The sequence below is a fragment of the Pongo abelii genome, chromosome 12 (genome assembly GCF_028885655.2).
Source record: "Pongo abelii isolate AG06213 chromosome 12, NHGRI_mPonAbe1-v2.0_pri, whole genome shotgun sequence".
In the NCBI taxonomy this organism is placed as follows: domain Eukaryota; kingdom Metazoa; phylum Chordata; class Mammalia; order Primates; family Hominidae; genus Pongo; species Pongo abelii.
The window spans coordinates 45180633-45203659 of NC_071997.2; the positions used below are offsets into that span (position 1 = coordinate 45180633).

The window sequence follows — 23027 nt, forward strand, 5'->3', positions numbered from 1 at the left end:
AAAGAAGTAGCTTGTGTTTTCTAAACAACAAATACTTTGAATACACATACAAAGAAGAAATACAAATGGCCAACAAGCACATGAATAGATGCTTAACATCATTTCTCATTCAGGAAGTACAAATCCAAACCACAATGAGATATCACTTCACACCCACTAGGATGGAACAAAACAAAAACAGAAAATAACAAGTGTTGGCGATGATGTGGGGAAATTGGAACCCTTTCATTGTTGGCAGAAATGTAAATGTTCACAGCTGCTATGGAAAACAGTTGGGTAGTCCCTCAAAAAGTTAAACATAGAATTATTGTATGACCCAGCAATTGCACTGCCTGAGTACATACCTGAAAGAATTGAAAACAGGCACCCAAACATATATTTGTACAAGAATGTTCACAGTAGCATTACTCACAAAAGTCAAAAAGTAGATATAGTAGCCTACTCAGATGTCCATCATTAGATGAACAGATAAAGAAAATGTGGTATATACAGGTACATACACAAAATATTACTCGACAATAAGAAGAAATGGTGCTACAATGGGGATGAACCTGAAAAACATTGCGCTGAGTCAAAGAAGCCATTCGCTAAAGACCACACATTGTATGGGTCCATTACATGAAATATCTAGAACAGGTAAATCCAAGAACAGAATGAAGATTAGTTGTTGCCAGGATCTGGAGAGAGGTGGCAATAGGGAGTGACTGCTTAATGGGTGCAGGGATTTCTTTTGGGGAAATAAAAATATTTCCGAACTAGATAGATGTGGTTGTACAACATTGTGAATGTACTAAATACCACCGGACTGTATGCTTTTGAATGGTTAACTTTGTGTTATGTGAAATTCACATCAATTTTTTTAAAAGCTCACACTAGTGTGTGGTCTCCCCAGGTCTATGTCCATCCAGACCTCAACAGTCGCGCCTGGGAGCGAAGGCAGTATCCAGGGAGACTCTGGCCTCTGGCTGGGCTGAGTGACTTCTTTTCCCCCAGTGCCTTTGAACTCTCTGCACCCAGCTCAGCCATGAGCAATGCTGTCACCAGCAATAGGCAGAGGGGCTGGGGCAAGAGTGGGATGGAAAGAATACTAGATGTGGAGACCAAATGTGACAGTGTCCTTGCCCCGCTGCCTGCTTTAGATCTCAGGGGACACGCCATTTCCTCTCCGATAAACTCTAAGCTCTTAGGGTAACCCGTGGGCCTGCCTGGCTGGGTCTTTGTTGACCTTTACAAGGGGCCTCTCCCGCAGCCCTCCAAGGGGTCCCTCTCCCCCGCAGGCTGCATGCCCAGTTCTCCCTGGACCCCCCCCAACCCCCTCTCTACTAACCCCCGTTTGAACAGGAAGACACAGCCTGAGCCAGGTCTCCCCTCACAAATCTCCCCACCAGGGCTGGATCGCGCAACAAATAGAGCCGGCCCCAGGGCACTCGCCGGCAGGGCGCAGCCAGTGATCGTCACAGTCCTTCGAAATTCTTAAGATCTAGGTCTTGCTGCACCCCTACAACCTACAAACAGGGTCGGGGCCTTCTCTGCACTTCCAGTTCCCAGCTCACCTCCCTCAGTGTCACAGCCGGTTACCTTTCCTTCCTCCCTGGCAAGGGAGGGCAAGGCTTGGGGCTTGCTGACTCCAGGCCCAGCCCAGCCCGGGGCACCCAGGAGCCCCTCAATTACTACTCAAACAGACAAGAAGCGGCCCGAGTTAGTGGCCAGCTCCACCATGCACTACACATCCTGACCTCTCTGAGCCTCGACTGTCACTCGGGGTCACAACCCTTTCCTGAGCACCTCCCGGGGCAGGGGGCGATGACACACATGCAGCTGCCTGGGGGAGGCCGGCGGTGTCACCTCCTTTCTGGAAAGCGGAGGGCCCTGGTGGGCTCTGGAAACGCAGCCCAGACCTTTGCAGTGCGAGGAGGATGAGGGCGGAGACCTCGCGGTCCCCAACACCAGACTCCCGCCCCCACCGCACCCGGTCCCGCCCTCCCCACTGCCCCCCCAGCTCCTCGACCAGGGCGCCCCGCCCGGCCGGCTCCTCACCCACCCCAGCCGCGACTGTCTCCGCCGAGCCCCCGGGGCCAGATGTCCCGGGCGCGCCACGATGCGGCCGCGGCTGTGGCTCCTCCTGGCCGCGCAGCTGGCAGGTAAGGCGGACGGCGCGCGGGCTGCCCAAGGGTCTGCGCTCCCGGGGCCTGAGCGGGGAGGTGAGAAGTGGTTGTCCTGGCCCTGGTCCTGGCAGGGTGCAGCGTCGAGGCCGCGGCGGCGGGGCGCCCGGGAGGCAGCTTGGCAGGCACGGTCTCTAAGGGTGGACATAAAATACCTCCATATCGCATTACCCCGGGGGATCAGAGAGCCCCTGGACTGAGGCCACCTCCCCGCGAAAGCCTGGACGCAGGAGAAGGGGAGGCAGTGAAAAGGGGAGCAAGTGAGGGAAGGAAAGAGAGGGTCGCTGGAGGTCACGAGGGGAAGGAAACAGGTCCCTGCTCAGGGTCCCCGCAGGATGTGCTCCGAGGAAGGTTGGCCAGGCCAAGGGTCCTGTGGTCACATTTTTAGTACTTCCGGGGAAGTGTTTGTAGTACAATCAGACAAACATCGGGCGTTCCCAGTTCTCGGAGGGCTAGGGCAGGGTGATCCCTCTGGCTCCCGTTCTCCCTGATGTCGCCGGTGTTGGGTGTCATGGGTAGCGTGGCTCCCTAGGAAGCAGCCTGGAGGTTGGGTTGTTGGAGTTGGATGGGGCATCTGGATGGTCCTTCTGAATAAGTCCAGCCAGACTGCCTTTTGGAAGAAGCCTCTACACACCCGGAAAAGTGCCCAAACTTGTCGATTTGCTCTCGTGCCCAAAAAGCCTAAAGCTGGTCATCCTGCCAGGGGGTGACAAGGCCTGCCCACCGGGGGTTCTGGCCCAGTGAGTGCAACATCATAAATAGAAAGAGCCCAGGCCGTTCAGAGCACTAAAGTCATTACTGATGGATCTAGAAACATCAGGTCCCTCTGAGAATGGAATCCCTGGGTTACCGAGGGGAACATGCAGTGAGGCCTGGCTCCATGTCCAGCACACAGCAGGGACTTGGCCACAGCCCCCAGTATTCAGTTCCTAGGGGACAAAAAGCAAGTGGGCCCCGGGAAGAGCCAGGGTGTGTCTCAGCCAGGAGAGGAAATGCACACTCACAGCCCAGGCCTTGCTCTTACAGGAGTCGCTTCTGGGTTTTCCCCGAAGGGCTTCGGGCACCTGTGTACTTGCAGCCCCACTGTGTGCTCATGAGCACATAACCACCATCCGGGAGAGGATTGCAGGTTTCTTCAATTCAGTGGTTCAAAGTCAGGTTCTGGGGTCCCACAAGCTAGGTTTTAATCTGGATCACTGTGTGACCTTGAGCACGTCTTTAACCTTCCTGAGCCTCTCTTTCCTCATGGGTAAAGTGGGTGCAAAACAGTATCTCCCCCACAGGATTTGGTGAGGATCAAATGAGACAATGTATGCGCCATGCCAGGCACAACTCAATAAACTGGCATTATTGATTCTTATTAACTCCCCCAAGAAGTAAGTGACCCGAAGCAAGGAAAAACCTCTGCTCTGCTGGAACGGCAGTGTGGTGTTTGGGGAGACAAGAGGAAGCCCAGCAGCCACTTGTGCCCCAGGCATCATTTCCTTCTTGTTTTTATTTTTATTTTTTAATAATTTTTTTTTTCCAAGACAGAGTCTTGCTCTGTCGCCCAGGCTGGAGTGCCGTGGCGCAATCTTGGCTCACTGCAACCTCCGCCTCCCTGGTTCAAGTGATTCTCCTGACTCAGCCTCCCGAGTAGCTGGGATTAGAGGCACGTGCCACCATGCCTGGATAATTTTTGTATTCTTAGTAGAGACAGGGTCTCGCTATGTTGCCCAGGCTGGTCTCGATATCCTGAGCCCAAGTGATCCTTCCTCCTGCCTCGATCTCCCAAAGTGCTGGGATTACAAACATGAGCCACCACACCCAGCCCCATCATTTCATTCTTGATGCAAGCGAAAGATAAGAGTGGTCCAGGAGCGAAGTCAAAAAGTTGAAGTTCATTTCATCAGTGTTGGAGAAGGCCATTATGGGGCCACGGAGCCTAGCTGCAAGTGCAGGCAGGATTTTAAACACGAGGTGCTCAGTAAGCCGGCTCCTCTTGGGCACACACACATGCCCTCTGGCCCCCTCTGCCTACCCAGGTCTGTGTCCTCTCTGTACCTCCCAACTCCTGCGTCTCTGCCCTGGCCTGCAATGTCTCCCTTTGCTCCTCAGCCAAAATGAAGGGCTCACCAGGTCAGATTGTGTTTGTTGGAAGCTGTGCAGCCTTGGTGTGAATGGAACCTGTTCTGATCCTTCTCCTTGAGATTTAATTTACTTTCAGTAACAACCCTGTGATATGAGACACGGGGACAGTATTTACCTGTGTACATGGCCATACAGTTTGCAGTGTGCTTTTTTGGACAGCATTTCATTTCTTTCCAACCCTCAGAGGCAGGCAGGACAACAGCACCAAGCTGCCCTCCTTTCATAAGAAGACAGAGGCTCGGTGACTGGCCTGAGGTCTCATTGTTGGCACGGCCAGAGACTGGGTTCAGGGATGGGTCTGTGAGTCCTGCTCTAGCTCCTCATGAATAAGCCCCTGCTTGCCGGGTGCTTCTCGTCAGAGTCTAAGATGAACTCCCAGCCCTGCTTCTGTGGTGTCTGTCCTTCCACTGGGGAATAGGGATCCAGTGACCCATCGGTTGCTGGGCTCGGGGGTCATGGGCTGTAATTGTACCTACCAGGGGACAGCGAGCTCTTTTTGCTGTCTGTCCTCACTGTCCAGCAACGGACAGACCAGCCACATGCTCTGCTGTGACTCTGGGCTCCTCTCCCAGCCTGTCCTGGGTCTCCTTCAGCAGTTTGGAGCCTACCAAAGGGCTGTACATCCAGTGGCAGCCAGGGGAGGTGAAAGGCGACCAGCTTTGGCTTCAGACTTCAAATCCTTGAGTTTGACTCCTAGGCCACTTACATACTATAGGTGGGACTTTGAACAAGTAACTTCATGCCTCAGTTTCCCCATCTGTGTAATGAGAATTAAAAATCCTGAATCCATCCTTGTGTGGTGGTACATGCCTATAGTCTCAGCTACTTGGGAGGCTGAGGTGGGAGGATAGATTGAGCCCAGGAGGTCAAGGCTGAAGTGTACTATGATAGTGCCTGTGAGTAGCCACTGCACTCCAATTGGGCAACATAACAAGACCCCATGTCTTTAAAAAAATTCCAAAGCCAGTTTGAGGCTTGATTGAGTTCCTTTATGCAAGGGCCAGGCATATAAGTACACAATAAACAAATGGCAGCTCTCTCCCCTGTACCTTTGTAAAGCTGAACTTAGCAAACACCTGCCTTCCAGATGATCTCCTGGGAGGTGGGGTATGTGAGCTCTGAGTCCAGGAGCCAACAGCTGCATCCAACACAGTCCCTGGACCCATTAACTGGGCAGGTTCTTCCATGGCTTTTCCTTTGACACTTGACTCAGTGTGACTGCGAGGTCCCACAGCTATGGCTAGGAAAATGTGCGATGTCGCTGTTCTTGGCTTTTCCTAGTTCTCCATGGCAGCTCAGTCCTCCAGCAGACCCCTGCATACATAAAGGTGCAAACCAACAAGATGGTGATGCTGTCCTGCGAGGCTAAAATCTCCCTCAGTAACATGCGCATCTACTGGCTGAGACAGCGCCAGGCCCCGAGCAGTGACAGTCACCACGAGTTTCTGGCCCTCTGGGATTCCGCAAAAGGGACTATCCACAGTGAAGAGGTGGAACAGGAGAAGGTAGCTGTGTTTCGGGATGCAAGCCGGTTCATTCTCAATCTCACAAGCGTGAAGCCGGAAGACAGTGGCATCTACTTCTGCATGATCGTCGGGAGCCCCGAGCTGACCTTCGGGAAGGGAACTCAGCTGAGTGTGGGTAAGAAGCAGGCTCAATGCTATCAATGAGCACCGATTGTGTGCCAGGCACGTGCCAGGCACTGGGACCACCAGGCTTCAGTGTGCCGCACTCTGCAGCCGTGACTAATGGCACTGCTGCTAATAGTAACAGAAAGTACATGTGGAGACTTAACCAGGCCAAGCCTCTCCAAGTGTTTACATAGTTAGCTCGCTTAATGCTGCCAACCACCCTGGAAGGTAGGTCTATTACCTAACCACTTTAGATGGAAGTAAGGTGAAACTGGAAGAGGCGGGTCAGAGTCAGAGATAAGCACTGTGCTTCTCTTTTTTATTTTTTATTATTATTATTTTTTGAGACAGAGCCTCACTCTGTTGCCCAGGCTGGGGTGCAGTGGTGCGATCTTGGCTCACTGCAGCCTCTGCTTCCTGGGTTCAAGTGATTCTCTGGCCTCAGCTTCCCGAGTAGCTGGGATTACAGGCATGAGCCACCACACCTGGCTAATTTTTTGTATTTTTAGTGGAGACGAGATTTCACCATGTTGGCCAGGTGGGTCTCAAACTCCTGACCTCAAGTGATCCACCCGCCTTAGCCTCCCAAAGCGCTAGGATTACAGGTGTGAGCCACCGTGCCTGGCCAGGCATTATTCTTCTTATGGGGACAGGGCAGTGCTGTCCTTCAGGCCACACCAGGGACATTCGAAGCTATGGCTGGATTGGGCTGAGTCTGTTGGCCTTATAGTGGTGTTAGAAATCCCCACAGAGTGTGCACACAGGGAAAGGAGGCCCTTACTGCCCTGACATACCCAGTGAGGGCATTTCTAGGGGCAGTGGAGGGACAGGTGCCCTTATGTTCTCTGTGAGGGCCTATGGCTCGAATTCATACCTGAGTCGAAGTTAGTAAGGAGACTGAGCCAGGCCCAGCTCTGCTTGCAAACTGGCCATGCTTTCTCCCCTGGGCCTCAGTGTTCTCTTCTGTGTCATGGGGCTGCTGATGGCCTCCATGGCCCACTTAATCCCAGAGAAGCTGCAGAGCTCTGACTTAAGTCAGCAAGTCCAGCAGACACACATTTCAAGCCACAGATGAAATTCTAAATTTTTAAAGTCATGTTTAAAAAAGCAAAGAGAAGCAAGTAAAATTAATTTAAATGACGTTATATTTAACTCAATTTATTAACTATATTTTCATCTCAACATGTAATCAATATAAAAAGTATTGCTGAAATATTTTACATTCATTTTTCATACTAAGTGTTCGATGAGCATTTTACATAAAAGGTATGGCTCATCTCGATTCAGACTGGCCACATTTCACGTGCTCAGCAGCACCTGTGGCATATTGGACAGAAGGCATTTAGCTATGGGTGGTAACCCTCATAGCCTGGCTCTGGCTCTAGCCCCACCTCCAGCTTGGCCCAAGGCTGGAGCCAACCCCCTCCAGGGCTCCCACTGCCCTGCTTTCTGCTCACCTGAGGGCACTAAAAGCCACAAGGAGACCCAGAAATTAGACCACTCGGCGTGAGGAAGTGCAGGGGCAGCTGGGGACAGCAGCACGATTAGGAAGACACAAACCAAAGTGATGCCCCGCCACCTCTTGCTAGCCTGGGAGGGTGTATTGCAGGCAAGAAGCTGAGGCATCCCTTCACGTGGGGGTCCACTGATTTTCATACTGAAAAATGGGCTCTGGGAGTTTGGGGTTTGGGGTTTGGGGTTTGGCTTTGGCTTATTGTTTTTGTCTCTGTAAGCCCCACACCTTTCCACTCATGAGATTTCAGGGTCTGAGAAGGTGGAGGGTGGAATAAACACAGCTAGTTTCCAGAGCTTCCCACCGCCTCCACCCCAACCGCACTCACTCCTGACTTTTGTGTTTCCAAACCCCAAACCCCTCCCAGCACTGCAGGAATGTCAATGCCTCTCTCCAGCGCTGGCTTGCAGCCAAACCTGCTTTTCCCCAGGGCTTGTAACTAGACCTTCTTCGGAGCCAAAACCCACCTTCTCACCCAAGAGAGGCCTTTTAGAGGACAAAGCTGGGATGGTTGAGAAAGTGTTTGGGGAAAGACACGACCTTTTTCAGGCCCTTAAGTATATCATGGGCTCAAAGTTTTATTCCTTTTAAGAACAGAGAGGGAGAGATTAAACTGGGGGCTCAGGAGGAATCCAGGGGGACCTGGCTCTAGGCAAGAAGAATTTAAAACAGAACAGTCCCCCAACCTGAGTCTCCCACTAGACCCAGGCTGTGGTGCCCAGCCAAGGCACTGAGGGCCCAAAGAGTTGGCTCCCCTCTGGGCTCACCACTGACCATCTGAGAGATGTCCCTGCTTCCTCGAGTAGAAAATAAGTCAAACAGAACTACTTCTAGGGCCATGAGGATTGAAGGAGGCAACACTCCCAGGAGAGGGCCAGGCTCGTTGCACACTCTCCGACCCTGCTGATGACAGTTTCCTCTTACAATAGTTGCCCTCGGCACTCTGATGACCCAGCGCCTTGGGTGGACCTAAAGTGTTCAACTTTTTGTCAGAAAATCTTTGCACATGAGGTAGTGTGGCAGAACGAGAAGCACAGGTTCTAGAATCAAGGTCTTTTGGTGCAGATACTGGCTCTGCTGCCAGTGGCTGTCTAACTTCGGGCACATTATTTCAGCTCTCTGAGCCTAGGCTTCCTCCTGGATAAAATGGGGACAACAGTGCCTGCCCCAAAAGTTGTTGTGTTCAGTAAACTTATGCTGAAAGGCTCAGCACTGCTCCCCACACATGGTTGGAGCTCAGTGCACGTTCATCCTAGTTGCTTCTTCCCATCAATGTCTTGAAGCAGACAAACAGATCGCGTTCTCTCCGCTTTCCAGAGGAGGCTTAGAGAAGTGAGGGGCTAAAATGTCTACTTTTATATAGAAGATGCCAGCCCAAAAATGACTGATCTGTGGGCTTCCCCTGCCTGTCCCCCCTTCCAACCCCCAACACCTTTTTTTTTTTTTGAGACGGAGTCACTGTCACCCAGGCTGGAGTGTAGTGGCAGGATCTCGGCTGACTGCAACCTCTGCCTCACGGGTTCAAACGACTCTGCTGCCTCAGCCTCCTGAGTAGCTGGGATTACAGGCATGTGCCACCACACCCAGCTAATTTTCGTATTTTTAGTAGAGACGGGGTTTCGCCATGTTGGCCAGGCTGGTCTTGGACTCCTGACCTCAGGTAATCCGCCTGCCTCGGCCTCCCAAAGTGCTGGGATTACAGGCGTGAGTCATCGTGCCCGGCCTTAATATTTCTTTTCTTTTCTCTTTTTTTTTTTCTGTCCCCCTGACTCTAGAGTTTAGGTTCATGGTGTCTCCTTACTCCCTCTCCTACCATTTTGGAGAAAATCAGTGCAGAGAGATCTGTTTCCTTAACCCACAAAGGCAACGGTTGGACTTTGTGGCCGGCAGTGCCCCCTTCATCCCCAGTAGCTGTGGCATCAGAGCCACAGCTGTCTTCCTTTGCTCTGGGTGCCGGCCCACTGCCCTCTCCCAGCACTTCAGCAGGGGTCACTGGGTTAGAATGAAGGAGAGGAGTGACCCATCCAGGAGTCAGGACAGGGGCTTGGGGTCCCAACACAACACTCACCACTTGGGGCTGCAGGGGGCAGCTCCCCTCGTCCCTGGCATTCACCTTTGAAATTAAAGTTTGAGACTGAAGTTCCCTTGGCTCTGATATTAGATATATATTTTAGGGCCATCTGAGAAGGAAAACAAATCCCCAAATATGACACCTGCGTGGTACTGTACATGCAGAAAAGGGCACCCTCTCCTTCCGTGAGCTTCCTCCATGTGCTTAGGGATTGCTGAGTTGGGCAGAGGGGCTCGTTGTGCCAAAGGCTGGGCGATCCAGCCCTGGGGCTCAAGGTCTTCAGCCAAGTGGAGCCACATCTACTGAAACTTTTTTTGGACACACTGTCCCTTTAATTCTCAGATAATCCCAAGGAGGAGGTGGCAGTTATCATTATTTCAGCAGATAAGGAAATGGAGGCACAGAAAAATGCTATGACTTGTCCCAAGTTACACAGTGGTTAATCAGGGGTGTAGGTCGGCTGGGCGCGGTGGCTCGCACCTGTAATACTAGCACTTTTGGAGGCCAAGGTGGGTGGATTACCTGAGATCAGGAGTTCAAGACCAGCCTGGCCAACATGGTGAAACCCCATCTCTACTAAAAATACAAAAAATTAGACGAATGCAGTGGTACGTGCCTGTAATCCCAGCTACTCTGGAGGCTGAGGCAGGAGAATGGCATGAACCCAGGAGGCGAAGGTTGCAGTGAGCCGAGATCGTGCCACTGCCCTCCAGCCTGGGCTACAGAGCAAGATTTTGTCTCAAAAAATAAATAAATAAATAAATAAAAATAAATAAATCAGAGGTATAGGCTCTGCTCAGGTCTGTGTGGCTCCAGAGCCTTCCTCTCTCCAGGACACCAAGCTGAACCTCATCCCTAGGCCTCCACCCCTTTCCCAACATCTGAGAATTCAGAAAGCAGATCAAACATTCCATTGCTCTGTGACCTTCAAGCCTTGTAGCAGCCTGGGGAACAGTCATAAGGACTCCAGTACTTGGATGTAAGACACATTTTGCTCATTTGTTCATTTATTTGTTCTTGAGACAGGGTCTTGCTCTGTCGCCCAGGCCGGAGTGCAGTTGCGTGATCACGGCTCACTTCAGCCTTGACTTCCCAAGCTCAGGTGATCCTCTCACCTCAGCCTCCTGGGTAGCTGGGACTGTAGGCATATGCCACCACGCCTGGCTAAACTTTTTATTTTTTGTAGTGAAGGGTTTCACCATGTTGCCCAAGCTGGTCTCAACCTCCTGAGCTCAAATGATCTCCTGCCTTGGCCTCCAGAAGTGTTGGGATTCCAGGCATGAGCCACTGCGCCCGGCCATAAGACAAAGTTTTGTCTTTGAGTCCACCTGGTGTTCACCTGGCTAAGATATGTGTCTTGCTTTCTTTCTGTAGTTGATTTCCTTCCCACCACTGCCCAGCCCACTAAGAAGTCCACCCCCAAGAGGAGAGTATGCCGGTTACCCAGGCCAGAGACCCAGAAGGGTGAGTTCCCTATCCCTCTGCACCCTCAGAAACAAGGCAGACATCCCTTTGCCCTCTCTCCCTCCCCTCCTTCCTTCCCCAGGCACTTTCCAAGTGTTAACTCTAGAGCCTATCTCCCCGGCCCGAGCTAGGGTCAGAAAGGATGCTGAGTGTGACAGCAACTCACAGTCTCGTGGGAGACAGACTCGTAAATTGTTACTGGACAAAGCTTAATGGAGGAGATCTCCACCCACACCCCTGCACACAAATGTCCACAGCTTCATTATTCATACAAGCCAAAAGCAGAAACTACCCAAACATCCACCAGCTAATGAGTTGATTAACAAAATGTGGTTTATTTATTATCATGGAATATTGTTTGGCCATAATAAAGAATAAAATGAAAGGAGCCAGTCACAAAAATCCGTATACTATATGATTCCATGATTATGGAATATCCAGCATATGATCCTCTACAGAGACAGAATGTAGATTGGTTGCTGCCCAAGGCTGGGGGCTTGGGAAAGAAATGGGGAGTGATTCCTAATGGGTATAAAGTTTCTTTTTAAGGGAATTTAAATTTTCTGAAATTACATTATGATAATGGTTGCACAACTCCATGAATATACTAAAAACCATGACATTGTACACTTTAAACAAGGGGACTTTATATGTAAATTATAACTCAATAAAGCTGTTAACAAACAAAAAATCCACTCAAAGGACCAGCACTTTAAACTTTTCCAGTTTTGGCCAGACGTGGTAGCTCACACCTGTATTCCCAGCACTTTGGGAGGCCCAGATGGGTGGATCGCCTTGAGCTCAGGAGTTAGAGACCAGCCTGGGCAACACAGTGAAACTCTGTCTCTACGAAAATATAAAAAAATTAGCTGGGCGTGGTGGCACATGCCTGTAGTCCCAGCTACTCAGGAGGCTGAGGTGGATGCCTTGAGCCTGGGGGGTGGAGATTGAAGTGAGCTGAGATCCTGCCACTACACTCCAGCCTGGGTGATAGAGCCAGACCCTGTCTCAAAAAAAAGTTTCCAGTTTTAATACCTAACAGAGGACCTAATACACAGTGTGTGCTAGTTCATGAATACATGTTTGTTTGTAAATGAACACATTTGCTTCTCTGTGCTACACCAGACACCTCAGCTGGAGTGTACGCACATACACACACACACAGACGCACATGCCCATGCACACGCTTTCCTTAAACCCATCAGCCCAAACGTGTTTCTGGAAAAATACTGACCTCAGCCCAGCAAAAGTCACTGGTGACAAACAGAAAGTGCCATCTGCTGCTACCCAGAGAACGAACCACAAGCAGCCCCAGGAGCACTGCCTCGCACTGCTCAGTTTGCTTTGTCTTAAATATTTTAAGTACCAGAAATTATCGAGGATGGCACTGGATAGGATCTGGGAGACCAGGGTGGGAAGCTGCCATCACATGAGGTCACAGTAAAAAGAAAATCAGAACCAATGTACAGAGAGTAAAGTCTTAAGGAGCTTAAGAGTGACCTTATTTTATAAAGTCCCATGCCCTGACCCCTTCACCTAAATGATTTCAGGGAGACTGAAATAAAAAGGATATAAAATGCAAATACAATAGAGCCACTAAGATAAGGGTGCAAGAACTGGTTGTGTGCTACGGCTGTGGAGAACCCAGCAACATCAATTTAAACAAAGGGAAGACCCCAAGTTGTATGGCACCCCAACCCCAGTGATAGAAAGAAACAACCTGCCACCAAAAGAAGAAACCTTCATCCTAGCACTAAATTCTAGAAGCAATCTGCCCCATTCATCTTCATGTAAGGACAGCTGAATGACGGCGAACTCAGCCATACTTTTATAAATGATGGCAAAAACAAAGGTCTTCAGATTTCTTGCATAATTTCTTTTCTTTCTTTCTTTTTTTTTTTGAAATGGAGTCTCACTCTGTTGCCCAGGCTGGAGTGCAGTGGTGTGATCTCAGCTCATTGCAACCTCCGCCTCCCAGGTTCAAGTGATTCTCCTGCCTCAGCCTCCTGAGTAGCTGGGATTACAGGTGCCCACCACCACACTTGGCTAATTTTTGTATTTTTAGTAGAGGCAGAGTTTCACCGTGTTGGCCAAGCTGGTCTTGAGCTCCTGACTTCAGGTGATCCACCTGCCTTGGCCTCCCAAAGTGCTGGGATTACAGACGTGAGCCACTACGCCTGGCCTCTTGCATCATTTCTTGTATTAACCCTCAGTAAAATCCCAGGGCAAAATGCAAACCAAACATTAATAGGTTATTAAGAATAACCCGGATGTGTGTGAAGGTGACCAAGTGGAGTGAGGCTGGGGATGGGTGTGGGGAAAGTAGGTGGATGTTACAGTGAGGAGAGCAGCCCTGGGTCAGTGTAGCCTAGTGGCAAGTCAGTCAGGCCTAGGTCTGAGACTCTGTCTACCACTGCCTGTACTATGAGACACTGAATAGGTGATTCAGCCTCTATGAACCTCAGTTTCCTTGTCTGTAAAATGGGGATGCAGGATTAAATGAGATACACCAGGCACTCAGAGCTTGTGGGGCATCCACACAGACCTCAAAGCCTGTTATCATGAATGAAACCCATGGGGTCACTGAGAAGGGGCTGCCCCTGAGGCTTAGGGCTGTTCCTAAGACAACACCCTTAAGTGCTGGGGGACCATTTCTAAACCACGGACTCAGAAGCAGAGTGCAGATCCAGAGCTCAGAAGACCCTGAGGCCCCAGTAAGATGAGGAAGGCTGGGCTGGGGGTGTGGTTGGTGTGGCTCTGGCAAATGGCCCCTTACCCAAGCACGTTATTTGCAGCAGCAGCTTTTCCCGGAGAGTCACATTTTGGATGGGAGACAGTGCTTCAGAGGAGACCTGTAGCTACATCGCTGGCCTCCGCAGTGGTCTTAACCATGACCTCTCCTCAGGAAGGAGCCCTGCGGCCCTGTACACCCCTGTGACCTGCACCCACCTCCATTACAGTTTTTAAAAACTTAGTAGAGCCGGACATGGTGGCTCACGCCTATAATCCCAGCACTTTGGGAGGCCAAAGCTGGCAGATCACCTGAGGTCAGGAGTTCGAGACCAGCCTGATCAACATGGCGAAATCTCGTCTCCACTAAAAATACAAAAATTAGCTGGGCACTGTGGTGGGCACCTGTAATCCCAACTACTTAGGAGGCTGAGGCAGGAGAATCGCTTGAACCCGGGAGGCGGAGGTTGCAGTGAGCAGAGATCACGCCATTGCACTCCAGCCTGGGTGACGGAGCAAGACCCTGTCTCAAAAAAAAGAAAAAAAAACCTTAGTTGAGATATAATTTGCATACCGCAAAGTTCACCCATTTTAAGCATACAAATTCAATGATTTTGGGTAAATTTACCAAGTTGTGCAATCATTACCGTAATCTAGTTTTAGAAGGTTTCCACCACCCCAGTAAGATTCCCTGTGCTTGTTCACAGCTCATCTCTGTTCCCAGCCCCTGGCAGCCACTAATCTACCGTCTGCCTCTGCAGATTTGCCTCTCCAGGGCATTTCATAGAAGTGGAATCGCACACCATGGGGTCTTTCATGTTTGGCTTCTTTCACTTAGCACCATGTTTTGAGGTTCATCCAGGTTGGGAGAACAAATAGGAGGTGAGAGGGAGCCCAGCAGATGCCCTCAGCATCTCAGAGGGGCCCCTCATCCAGCCTCCCCCTCAGTGTGTGAATCTCCTCTCCACACCCCAGCCATCCAGCCTTGGCTTGTTCCCCTCCAGTGACAGTGGGCTCCCTCCCATGTAGCAGCCCGCTCCCTTCCCTCCTGTACCTCTCATGCCCTCATTCACCTGAGGTGGGACCCACAGGGGCTTGGAACTCAGAGGATCTGTGTCACACCCTGGTCCTGCCTTTTAGTAGCTGGGTGACCTTGGGTATATAATTTCCTGGTCCTGCCTTTTAGTAGCTGGGTGACCTTGGGTATATAATTTAACCTCTTTGAATCTTGTTGTTTTTGGTTTTTGAACTGTGAAATGAGAGGTAAAAATAATGGCAAGCCAGGCACAGTGGGTCACACCTGTAATCCCAGCACTTTGGGAGGCCAAGGCAGGCGGATCACTTAAGGTCAGGAGTTCAAGACCAGCCTGGCCAACATGGAGAAAACCCGTCTCTACTAAAAATACAAAAATCAGCCAGGTGTGGTGACAGATGCCTGTAATCCCAGCTACTAAGGAGGCTGAGGCAGGAGAATCGCTTGAACCCAGGAGGTGGAGGTTGCGGTGAGCCCAGATCTCACCATTGCACTCCAGCCTGGGCAACAACAGCAAAACTCCATCTCAAAAAAAAAGTAAATAAATAAATAAATAATTTAAAAATACCAATACCTTTCTTCCTCACAAGATGGGAGTTTGCATTTAGTATGTACTTAGCACATATGTATTCAGTAAAAATTATCTCTCTTCCTTGACATCCACAATGCTTTCTGATTTTCCAAACCTCAAGCCCAAATCTGCAGCCTTGCCCTTTCACCCGTGGACTCTGTTCTGCGCCTCAGCTACTCAAGGGACCAGCCACAGGGGCCTGAAGGGTGTCAGAGAAGGATTTGGGACATTGATAGTGTAAAGTCTGCTGTTTAAAAGGAACAGATAGTCAACTCGTAGAAGAAAAATCATACAAGTTCCCAATATATGAAAATAGGCCAAAGCTTATAAGTAATTAGGGAATTTAAGTGAAATAACATTTTCCCCCACCTGACTGGCAAAAACTAAAACATTTTGATGATATCAAGGGTCAGCAGGGTGCACTATTGGCGGGTGGGGACGGAAGTCAGTGCCGCCTTTTAGGGAGGCATTTGACAGCATCTGTCACAATTTAAAATGGGCAAAGTCTGTGGTTTAGTAGTTCCCGTTCTCAGTATTTACCTCAGGAAGGCACCTTTGTAAGGAAATATACAGGTTGTTTTCTTCGGAGTTATTTGTAAAAGTAAAACACAGGAAACAATCAAAAGGCCCACTGATGACAAGTAACTCATGGTACATCCATGCTGTCAGATGTTACTCTGCTGGAAGAAAGAACACATTGACTAAGTGAAGGAAAAAAGGCACGTTGAAAAAGTAAAGGTACAAGAGAACAATTTGTACAGTATAATCCACTCTATATATTTTTAAAAACTATATGTATTTAAGGCCGGGTGTGGTAGCTCACACCTGTAATCCCAGCACTTTGGGAGGCCGAGGCGGGTGGATCACTTGAGGCCAGGAGATTGAGACCATCCTGGCCAACGTGGTGAAACCCCGTCTCTACTAAAAATACAAAAATTAGCCGGGCATGATGGCACGCCTGTAATCCCAGCTACTTGGGAGGCTGAGGCAGGAGAATCGCTTGAACCCAGAAGGCGGAGGTTGCAGTGAGCCAAGATTGCGCCACTGCACTCCAGCCTGGGCGACAGAGCGAGACTCTGTGTCAAAACAAACAAACAAACAAACCCTATATGTATCTATAAAAATTACATAGGCATGGAAAGAAAAGTTACTAAATTATCAATGGTGATTAACTCTGTGAAGGAGCAAAGATGTCAGGGAGCACGCTAATCCTATATTTAAATGTCTTACAATGAAAATATATTCAGCTATTTCTTGTGAAATTAAAAGTTTTAAAAATAAATAGTAAAAGACTCATTACCAGGCATGAAAATTGTCTACTTCTTAAAAATTTGGATGTGAGATATGAAATTTTGTATTTAAAATGATTTCAATGATGTTTAAAGTGCTTACAAAGACTAGATGATGGCCGGACATGGTGGCTCAGGCCTGTAATCCCAGCACTTTGGGAGGCCAAGGCAGGCAGTTGCTTGGGGCCAGGAGTTTGAGACCAGCCTGGCCAACATGATAAAACCCTGTCTCTACTAAAGATACAAAAATTAGCCGGGCATGGTGGCACATGCCTGTAATCCCAGCTACTCGGGAGGCTAAGAAGAGAATCCCTTGAACCCAGGAGGCGGAAGTTGCAGTGAGCTGAGAACGCGCCGCTGCACTCCGGCCTGGGTGACAGAGCAAGACTCTGTCTCAAAAAAAAAAAAAAAAAAAAAGACTTGAGGAAAAATACGTTACATCAAAATGCAAATGGTGGTATTCTCTGGGAGGTGGGGCTTCCAGTTGAATTTTTCCCTCCTTGTATTTTTCTGCGTGTCTCATGCAGAAAAATGTTCCGTGTTGAACACATGGCACATGTGTGTTTTCCAGGCCCACTTTGTAGCCCCATCACTCTTGGCCTGCTAGTGGCTGGCGTCCTGGTTCTGCTGGTTTCCCTGGGAGTGGCCATCCACCTGTGCTGTGAGTTGTCTCCTCTTGGGTCATTGGGTGTCCCTGTTTGCTGTTTGAAGTGTCCCTGGGATACTTTCTTCTCTAGGGGAGCAGAGCAGATGGCAGCCTGGTGGGAATTTGCCTCAGAGAACCTATGGTATTTCCAGAGGTAGTTCTTGGCCTGGGGCTACGCAGCTAAAACCAAAGATCACCCTGTCCCTGGAGTCAGGCAAACCTGGGTTTGAGTGCAACGTGGCTGTTTCCTGAACCAGTGCCCTGGTCTCTCTGAGCCTCGGCTGCCTCAGATGGGGGTAAGACATTACCTACCTCCCAGAGTTGCTGTTTGTAAATTCCTGCCCCAAGTGCCTGGCACCTGGCACGTGTCAGTAAGTGGGAACTCATGTGAGCAGTTGAGACCAAAGCCCAGTGTCCAGAAAAGTTTGCCTATGGGGCTTGTGTTGTGTTCCTAGAAGCTAGAAATCCTCTCCACGCCACCGATATTGATGAGGCTGTGGGAAACAGAAATGACTGCTGCTCCCAGCCACCCCAGAGACGGGACCGTCTCCTTCTATGGCCCCCACCCCAAGCTCTGCACAGCACTGGGTTCACAAGAAAGACGAGGAGCCGGAGGGGAGGCCTGCATGGCTGCCCTAGAGCCCAGAGCCCAGACTCTACCCCGGTTCTTCTGCTCACCTGTGCCACCTCGAGCAAGCCCCTTCCCCTCTCTGCGCTTCTATAAAATGGGCAGGCGGGACAGCAAGGGCATGAAGTGGATCAGTGGCTCTTAACCTTTGTAGGTCACAGACGCCTTTGAACATACGATGAAAATAATGGACCTCTCCCCACGGAAATGCACCCAGGAGCATACTTTTGCCTACAATTGTTCCCCACAGAGGGGTCCATGTACCCCATTCTAAGAAACTCATAAATTTCAGTAGTTTGCAAACTCTTTTGATCAAGGAAGGACCTCATTGGTAAAATATTTTGAAACACATTTAATAACATGCATAAAATATTAACTAAGTGAATACAGCTAATTGAATATTATAAAGTAAATGCAGCAGTTGGCTGTATTTACTTATTTAATATTTTATGTATGTTATTAAATATGCTTCAAAATAAAAAGTAAGTTGGGTATAGTGGCAAGTGCCCGTACTCGAGAGGCTGAGGAGGGAGGATCACTTCAGCCCAGGAGTTCAAGTCTAGCCTAGACAACATAGTAAGACCCCATTCCTAAAAAAATAAATGAAAATCAAAAGTAATAACGGCTGAAATACAAATGTCAATAGACATGCTTTTATTTTCTTCCTAACTCTCAGTGGGAAATCTCGCTCACCCTCTGAATGCAATTGCCCTAGCCTGAGACTGCCTGTCTCTGGGACCTTTCATGTCTGACCTGCTGTGAAGGGCAAGCAGATGAGTTTAAGGACACAGACTCTGCAGCTGATTAATTGAGTTTGAATTCTGGCTTTCCCACTTACCAGCTGCATGACTTTGGGCATGTTATCCAGTAACTCACTGACTCTGTGTCTCAGTTTCCCTCATATAAAATGGAGATCTTAAAAGTAGTATCCAACTCAGGTTTTCAGTGAGCATTAGGGGAATTAAAATGTGTAAAGTGTTTGGGCCAGGGTCTGGGACCGGGGAGGTGGGCTGACGTGTCAGCTGCCCCCGTGACAATCCTCCTTGGCCTCTGGGGCTCAGCACCGTGACCCACAGCCCACACTGACTGGCGCCCTTGCTTTCCTCTTCCAGGCCGGCGGAGGAGAGCCCGGCTTCGTTTCATGAAACAGTAAGTGTATAACCTGGGTGTGGCCCTGGGTTCCTCAGCCCCTGCTGCAGCTTGCAGCCTCTAACTGCAGCAAGGAGCCAAAGTCAGACCTCATCTTCCAAAGATCATAGACTCGGCCGGGCATGGTAGTGCACACCTATAGTCCCAGCTACTCGGGAGGCTGAAGCAGGAGGATCACTTGAGCCCAGGAGTTCAAGGCTGCAGTGAGCTATGATGGTACCACTGCACTTCAGCCTGGGCAACAGAGCGCGACCCCATCTAAAAAAAAAAAATTACAGACTGTATAAATAGATGGGGTGATAGAGTTCAGGAACCTAAGAGATAACCTAAACAAACAAACAAAAACCTGACCAATAACTTAAATGTATTTCAAGAACATTCTTAGCTCTCCTGAGGAGAGCAATCAGGCTTTGCATGCACAGAATACCGCAGGGTATCCCAAACTCATCCCATCCGTTATTTCATCCCACCTATTATTTCATCCCCTTGGTTCTGCGTGAGATAAGAGGTTATCACCTCATTTTACAGATCAGTGAGAGACTACTGGAAGCGGATTTGAAGACCAGCCTCTTCCACCAGCCATTGCTTTCCTTCCCTAGGAGCTGCCTTTGTCCCACCTGCCGCCCTCGACCCCATCTGGGTCCTAGGAGTTGGCAGAATCACATAGCACTCTTGGGGCCCACTGAGCTGAGAAAGCGCCTGTACTTTCCCTGGCCTGGGTTGGGACCTTTAGTGGTGGCCATTTAGTTACCACCTTTGCAAGTTGCTTTGCCCTGGTAGGGCAGTGACATTAGGTCTTTGGTCTTTCATGAGGCTGTTGGAAGCCATCCTGGGCCAGGGCAGCATTCCTGCATTTGATTTTTGTTTCTCAAAACAGAGACTGTTTCACATCTGCCTATCCAGTTAATTACATTTGATCCTCAGAACAACCCCCTCTATACAGAAATGTTTGGGGGAGCAAAAGTACACACCTCTAAATTGAAGAGGTCAACAGGGTCTCTTGCTCAAAAGCTCCAACTTTAGGCAGAGACAGAGCTGGGTTTGAATCCCATCTGCCAATCACCATGTGACAGCCAGCAAGTCACTTCACATCTTCAAGCCTCGGATTTCTCGTCTGTAAAATGAGCTAACAGTGCCAATCTCACAGTCAGTGTGAGGACTCACTGGGGTATTATCCTTAAAGCATGTGGCCCCCGGCCCCTGGAGTCAGAGCACAAGCTCAAGTCACTTCAGTAAATTCAACTCTGCAAGTGCAACAACAGATAAACAAAATGTATTTTTAAATACTCTAAAATTGTAAATAGCCATATAAATTCATATTACTATATGCTCTGCATTGTTGTACACATTATATTTATATCGAGAGTGGCTTAAACATGCCTGCTGGATTTTATGGGCAATTTTCAATGATATTTTAATTGTGTGCAATTTTCACCTTGTGTGTTGAATTTAGAAGCTGCCCCCTACTCAAGAGATAAAACTTGAGTGTAGCTGCCTCAGGCCAGACCTCTAGAAAGTTCCATTCAAGGCTGGGTGCAGTGGCTCACGCCTGTAATCCCAGCACTTTGGGAGGCCCAAGGCAGGTAGATCGCCTGAGGTCAGGAGTTTGAGACCAGCCTGGCCAACATGGTGAAACCCCATCTCTACTAAAAATACAAAAAATTAACTGGACGTGGTAGCAGGCGCCTATGTAATCCCAGCTACTCGAGAGGCTGAGGTAAGAGAATCACTTGAACCCAGGAGGCAGAGGTTGCAATGAGCAGAGATCACACCATTCCGCTGCAGCCTGGGCAACAAGAGTGAAACTCTATCTCAAAAAAGAAAGAAAGTTCTGTTCAAAATCTCTCCCATGATGATCTTTCATGGAAAGTAGGTCCCTCTCTGGTACTAACTGTGGTCTGGGTCTGTCCCCACCCCTTCATTTTAACGTGCTCCCCAGTGATCTGATGCCAGTTCTGGGGAGGCTGGAGGCACGACCTCATGCTTTTGCAAGCCCAGGATCAGCTTGAGGCAGGGAAGGGGCTCCGGGTGGTCATGGGGGGACCCTGAGCCCTCCACACTCTCTTCATTTCGAACAGTTGTACTCTCTTCTATTGTCTGAGTTTACACTTATCTGTAACATGTCATTTAAACAAAAGGGTTTGTGGCTTTAAAAAAGGTTGAAAACCACCTCTGGTTTTGCTCTCATGATCCAGGCGTGGAGGAAATAGCCCGTGGTGCTCACAGATCTGAGTTGCGATTTGAGGTAGTTGTTCCCCAGCCTCTAACTGTCCTTAGAAAATCATCCCATCCGCAGGCTAATTTCTTCTGGCCCCTTGATATAAATTTGTGATTCTCTTAGATTATCTTAGAGGTACTACAGGAAGTAACACAATTCAAAGCTACAGTTCTTTGAGCTGCAGTTTTGTTTTGTTTTGTTTTGTTTTTTAGCCTTAACAATCTTTTTAATGACTAAGATGGGTCCTAGAAACATACTAACAAAAAACTTTCGGCCCTAGGCTACTTGGAGTAGAACTCTGCATTCTCATTTGCCATTTGTCTCTGTTACAGGAAATTCAATATCGTTTGCCTGAAAATAAGTGGTTTCACAACTTGCTGTTGTTTTCAGATTTTACAAATGAGCAGAGAATATGGTTTTGGTGTCCTGCTACAAAAAGACATGGGTCAGTAACGAGAACGATGTGGAAAAATGAGAGAAGGGACACATTCAACCCTGGAAAGTTCAATGGCTGCCGAAGCTGCCTGCTTTTCACTGCTGCAACGCCTTTCTGTGTGTGACGTGCATGGGAGCAACTTGTTCGTGGGTCATCAGGAATACTAGGGAGAAGGCTTCACTGCCCCCAGGGCACTTCACAGAGTGTGCTGGAGGACTGAGTAAGAAATGCCGCCCATGCCACTGCTTCCGGCTCCTGTGATTTCCCTGAGCTGGGACCTTTAGTGGTGGCCATTTAGCCACCATCTTTGCAAGTTGCTTTGCCCTGGTAGGGCAGTAACATTGGGTCCTGGGTCTTTCACGGGGTGATGCTGGGCTGGCTCCCTCTTGGTCTTCCCAGGCTGGGGCTGACCTTCCTCGCAGAGAGGCCAGGTGCAGGTTGGGAGTGAGGCTTGCTGAGAGGGGCTGTCCAGTTCCCAGAAGCCGTGTCAGTCTCTGAGGGCTTCCTTTGGGGCTGGGAACTTGTGGGTTTGAGGATAGGAGTTCACTTCATCTTCTCAGCTCCCATTTCTACTCTTAAGTTTCTCAGCTCCCATTTCTACTCTCCCATGGCTTAATTCTTCTTTCATTTTCTGTTCTTTTTATACAAATGTCTTAGTTGTACAAATAAAGTCCCAGGTTAAAGATAACAAATGGCTCCTGTGACATAAATGTGCGAAAGCCCATCTACAGCAAAGACATCAATGCTCAGTGGAACAGAAACCATAAGGAGAAAATTTGTACATCCTCCTTTTGCACCTGAGATCCTCATTTGCCCGATGTTGTAGGTGTGGAGAGTCCTAGAGAGGCTAGGAAGCGCCCAGGGCACCCAGAGCCAGGCTGCAGGTGCCTCGGGCCCATCTCCCAGCCCACTCCCAAGCTGAACTAGCATGTGTTCATTTCTACCGCGGGTTGAACCCCAGGGATCCCTGGCTTCAAGTCAGGCACGCACCAAAGAGAAGGTAGGAGGCATGAGGGGTTCTGTCACATGTCCCTTCATTTTCTTATCGATTCTTAGCCTTGACAGTTGGAGAAGGAAAAAGCAAGGAGAAAGTGCTGAGCAGGCGTGGAGAGTGAAGAGCAGGACCTCGTGCGTGGGTTTGAAAAAGTGCCTGAGTCCCATCTTAGCCACCCCCTACCTGAGCTTTAGCAGCCTAGGAGCTATTGCACCATAAAACACTGCAACCTGAGGCTGCATTAACAGAAGCACCATGTCCAGGTCCAAGGAGAATCCAGCCTCACCTGCTTTTCCTGGCCAGCTCAAAGAAGGACATTGACAAATCAGGTTATGTTCAGTTACCTGTGACAAGCACAGAAT

General features: G+C 49.3%; 1 protein-coding gene across 2 annotated transcripts in view; it reads left to right on the forward strand.

Moving 5' to 3' along the window:
• Positions 1-2024: 2024 nt before the first annotated feature.
• Positions 2025-23027, forward strand: part of CD8B (CD8 subunit beta) — a 46369-nt gene continuing 25366 nt past the window's right edge. Inside the window, exons 1-6 of one of the 2 annotated variants that reach the window (XM_054547952.1) lie at positions 2025-2141; positions 5574-5933; positions 10882-10971; positions 17166-17255; positions 18981-19017; positions 21626-22348. In XM_054547952.1, coding sequence (XP_054403927.1) covers positions 2099-2141; positions 5574-5933; positions 10882-10971; positions 17166-17255; positions 18981-19017; positions 21626-21638 — 633 coding nt within the window. In that variant the 5' untranslated portion in view covers positions 2025-2098 and the 3' untranslated portion in view covers positions 21639-22348. Of the gene's footprint in view, positions 2142-5573; positions 5934-10881; positions 10972-17165; positions 17256-18980; positions 19018-21625; positions 22349-23027 lie in introns of those variants that run through there. The other variant, XM_009237110.3, reaches the window with a different exon arrangement.